General features: G+C 53.1%; 1 protein-coding gene across 3 annotated transcripts; it reads left to right on the forward strand.

Moving 5' to 3' along the window:
- The first annotated feature begins 230 nt into the window (after positions 1 to 230).
- On the forward strand, positions 231 to 3,150 carry LOC121138708. 3 transcript variants are annotated; one of them, XM_040741343.1, is made up of 5 exons: positions 231 to 781; positions 927 to 1,117; positions 1,683 to 1,730; positions 2,165 to 2,374; positions 2,574 to 3,150. In XM_040741343.1, the coding sequence occupies exons 1-5, from the start codon at positions 272 to 274 to the stop codon at positions 2,827 to 2,829; spliced, it is 1,215 nt and encodes a 404-aa protein (XP_040597277.1). In that variant the 5' UTR covers positions 231 to 271; the 3' UTR covers positions 2,830 to 3,150. The 3 variants fall into 3 exon arrangements, with proteins under 3 accessions (XP_040597277.1, XP_040597278.1, XP_040597279.1); XM_040741344.1 differs by having other exon boundaries at positions 2,598 to 3,150; XM_040741345.1 differs by having other exon boundaries at positions 2,637 to 3,150.
- The last annotated feature ends 462 nt before the right edge of the window (positions 3,151 to 3,612 follow it).

Genomic DNA, 3,612 nt, shown 5'->3' on the forward strand with positions numbered 1-3,612 from the left:
CTGAGGTGCTGCCTGTTCCCAGACATCCCTGGGGGCCGTGGATCGGGAAGCATGTTTATACGGATGTGGAGTAGTGCAGCTGGGAGGAGGGAGGGGCCCTGGGGGACTCTAGGATGAGCCCCATGTGAGGAGGAGAGTCAGGCAGGGAACCCCAGGAGTGACCTCACACTCTTAGTGATGACCCAACAATGCAGAACCCTGCAAGCAGCTAGCCAACTGCTGAGAGACTGCCTGGCAGGCTCACTTGTCTTGAGACACGAGAGAACCCACAATGTTTTCATCCTGTCTCGGGAATACTAGAGAAAGAGGCTCAGACCTCAATAACGATGAAAGTAGACGCCGTGGTGGAGTCCGGGGTGGTGCATGGAGACTCCGGGCACGCTCCTGGTTCCAAGGCATCTGGCCATTTGGACGGAGAGAAACAAACTTGAGCCAGGATAGCCAGGGTAGCCAAGAAAGCCGTGGAAATCAGGGAAGCCAGGATTACCAGGAAAGCCTGGGAAGCCAGGGAAGCCAGGGCAACCAGGGCATTCAGGACATCCAGGGTAGCCAGGAAGGCAATGGAAACCAGGGCAGCCTGGGAAGCCAGGGCAGCCTGGGAAGCCAGGGCAGCCTGGAAAGCCAAGGAAGCCTGGGGAGCCATGGAAGCCGGGGAAGCCAGGGCAACCAGGGCATTCATGACAGCCAGGGTAGCCAGGAAGGCAATGGAAACCAGGGAGCCCTGGGAAACCCGGGAAGCAAGGACAATGAGGGCAACCAGGACCAGGACAACACAGACCAGGTGAGCACTGTGACATCTCAGAATTTCCCTCAGTTTCATTCTGGGTCTTTGGCAGTGAGGAGGTTCAGGAAGAGTTGGAACGGTGAGAGCAAGTCAGGTCACATTCCAGTACCTGTCTGAACCATCCACCTTGATCTCTCCTCAGGTTGGACAGGAGTCTGCACCTGAGGTCCTGAACGAGTCCCCTAGAACCCCCGTCTACGGTCCTCTGGAAGAGATGATGTCTTTCCTGGTGATGGCTATCCAGGGTGGAGACTCCTTCTTTGCCCTTGTCTTCCTCTACATTCAAGAAAGGCTTCTCACCACCCAGGAGGTGCTGGACCTGCTGTTCACTCGGTGAGTGCCCACCTCCGAGCTCAGAGGCCTCAGATCCTGTTGTTGGGTCTGAGAAGAGCTCTGAATTTCTAGGGTCCTGTCGGGACCCAACAATGTGAAGTCAGAAAACGCTTCCTGCAAGCTTTGCCCTAGTGACTTTCCTGTCCGGAGCTGAGAGCCTAATGAGTGTGGGTGTCCTTGAACTTTCTAGAAGGTCTGTATCCTTGACCCAATTTTTTGAGGCCATGGTCAAAGCATTTCTCCCATTGTGAAACGTGTCCTGGACTCCATTTTGGCATAGCAAAGCAAGCTGTGTCCAGAGTGGAGAGCCATGGTCGGTAATGCGAGGTAGAGACCCTGTGTCCGCTGAGGTGTCTGTATAGAGATGTCTGTGATCACCCACCCACTGCACAAACATATGTGAAGCACCTTCTCGTATGCAGGGGAACTAGTCATTCTTAGAGCAGATAGAACGTCTAGGCTCTGGACGTTGATTCCTCTCCAGCAATCTGAGGGTCCCCAAAGAATTTTTTTAGGTAGTGTCCTGGGGCTCTCCAGGTGACATTATCCTTCCTGTTCTCCTTAGATACACGTCATTCTGCCCCGACTCTGAAGAGGATGAACAAGTAAAGAAGTAAGGTGGCTTTGTAACTAGACAAGTGCTGCCTAGGCTCTCCAGAGCCGGCTCATTTGGGGTCTAAGTGCAAGGGATGGCCGATGCTTGGGTCTCACCCCCTGGTCTCTACTAACATAGTGAGCGCTAAGCATTGCCTGCAGGGTGAGGAGAACCTTTGGGCAGGTTCCTTGCAAGTGGGGATGTTGGAGATGCCTGTGTCCTCCAGTGCCCCTGGGAGACTCTACTCTCATCTTGACCCATGGCATGCAGGCTGGGACCGCTCTGCTCTATCAGAGCCCGTGAAAGGGGTGTGTGCAGCTCCCTGTTCACACAGATCTCACAAGGGCTGGATCTGCTCCACCTTGAGGTGTCACACCCATGGAGAGATCCCAGGGCGGGGTGACAAAGGAAAGACCAGGTCACTGACTGTGCTGTCTGTCCCTTTCTGCCAGCACCATCTGTTCCCTCCTGGACTACTGGATCCACAAGTTCCCTCAGGATTTTTGCAAGATTGAACACTTGCCCATTCTGACTCGGGTGAAGAACTACTTAATTGTGAACATGCCCTACTCAGACCTTCTGATCCGTGTCCACTATATGCAGGAAAAGTTGCAGTCACAAGTGGCCAGAGATTCAGGGTCCAGCAATGAGGAAGCCTCAGGGTAGGTGCTTGAGAGCCTGGGAGCAGGGTTCAGGACCTGGGGTGCTCTAGGGATGCTTGAGAGTTTCCTCTATGCAGGAGCTATTGCTGGACCCTAGCTCAGACACAAGCTGTTTTGTTCAATAGGAGCGGGACTCCGGAGAGACATGGTCTCCTCTGTTTTAGAAGTCTGATTCTAGGCATGTTGTCTCCTCCTGTAGCTCCACGGCCTCTTCCCCTTCTAGAGACGCCTGCATCAGCCGCACATCTGTCTCCAACCTTAGATCTGGAGAGCCGAGCATCCCCACATGCAGCGCTCCAAATCTGTTGACCAGCAATGAGGACGGCTATTCTGCAGACAGCAGCAGCCTGTGCACTGGAGCCGGAGAGCACACAACCAGCACAACGTCCTGTGACAAGTGTGCAGCTGGAGCCAGTTGTGGCAACAGCTACGTTTGTTACATCACAAGTGTTTGAAGCTGTGGATGTTATATCCATGGCCGTGAGGGCAGACACGGTGCCACTTTCAACATCTTGCTTGGGCCGCAGTGGTCTGCCTCCCCAGGGAATCGCCCTTCCACCCCTTCTCCTCTGGTTGTCCACAAGAATCCTCTCTGCAGACTGCACAGATTCATCTGTTCCCGACACAATGACTCCCCGATATCAACCCGGCAGCATTGCCAGCCCCACAGCCAGACTCACCCTCCCCTGGATAGTAGCCTTTTATTATTCTTGTTCTTTTTCAATGTTGTGTTACTTTAATCACTGTATTAGTTTTAATAAATTGTTCATGTTTGATTTCATTGTCTGAATCGTGATTATGACGTCCACTCTGCATGCGTGCCTGGGCCTAGGAGAATGTCTACATGGGAGAGGCTACCTGGAGACAGACCATCCTGGACAAAGGGAGATAGAAGCCCCAGCCTTGACTGAGTCCAGCTGAATGCCTGGGAGTGGTGCTACAAGTCCGCATAGCTGTGGCTGGCTGCCATTGGCTGGGGTCCTGACCGCCAGGCTCATGTGCTTACAGGTGTCCCTCCTAGGGGTTTCTCCTTGAGTTGCACGCTCCTGTAGCTGGGTAGCAGCCATATTTCAGGGGCCGATGAGGACAAACTCTAATGTCACCAGATCTCTTCTTGCCATGTGCACAAGACCAGGTACACTTACCTTTTCTGAGTAGAGGGTCTGGTGGGTAGAAATAACATGGCATAATTGGGGAAATTTATGAGACTGATATTTTATTGTCATTGAAAGTAAATT

Source organism: Mesocricetus auratus, unplaced genomic scaffold, assembly GCF_017639785.1.
Source record: "Mesocricetus auratus isolate SY011 unplaced genomic scaffold, BCM_Maur_2.0 contig_11437_pilon_obj, whole genome shotgun sequence".
Taxonomy (NCBI): domain Eukaryota; kingdom Metazoa; phylum Chordata; class Mammalia; order Rodentia; family Cricetidae; genus Mesocricetus; species Mesocricetus auratus.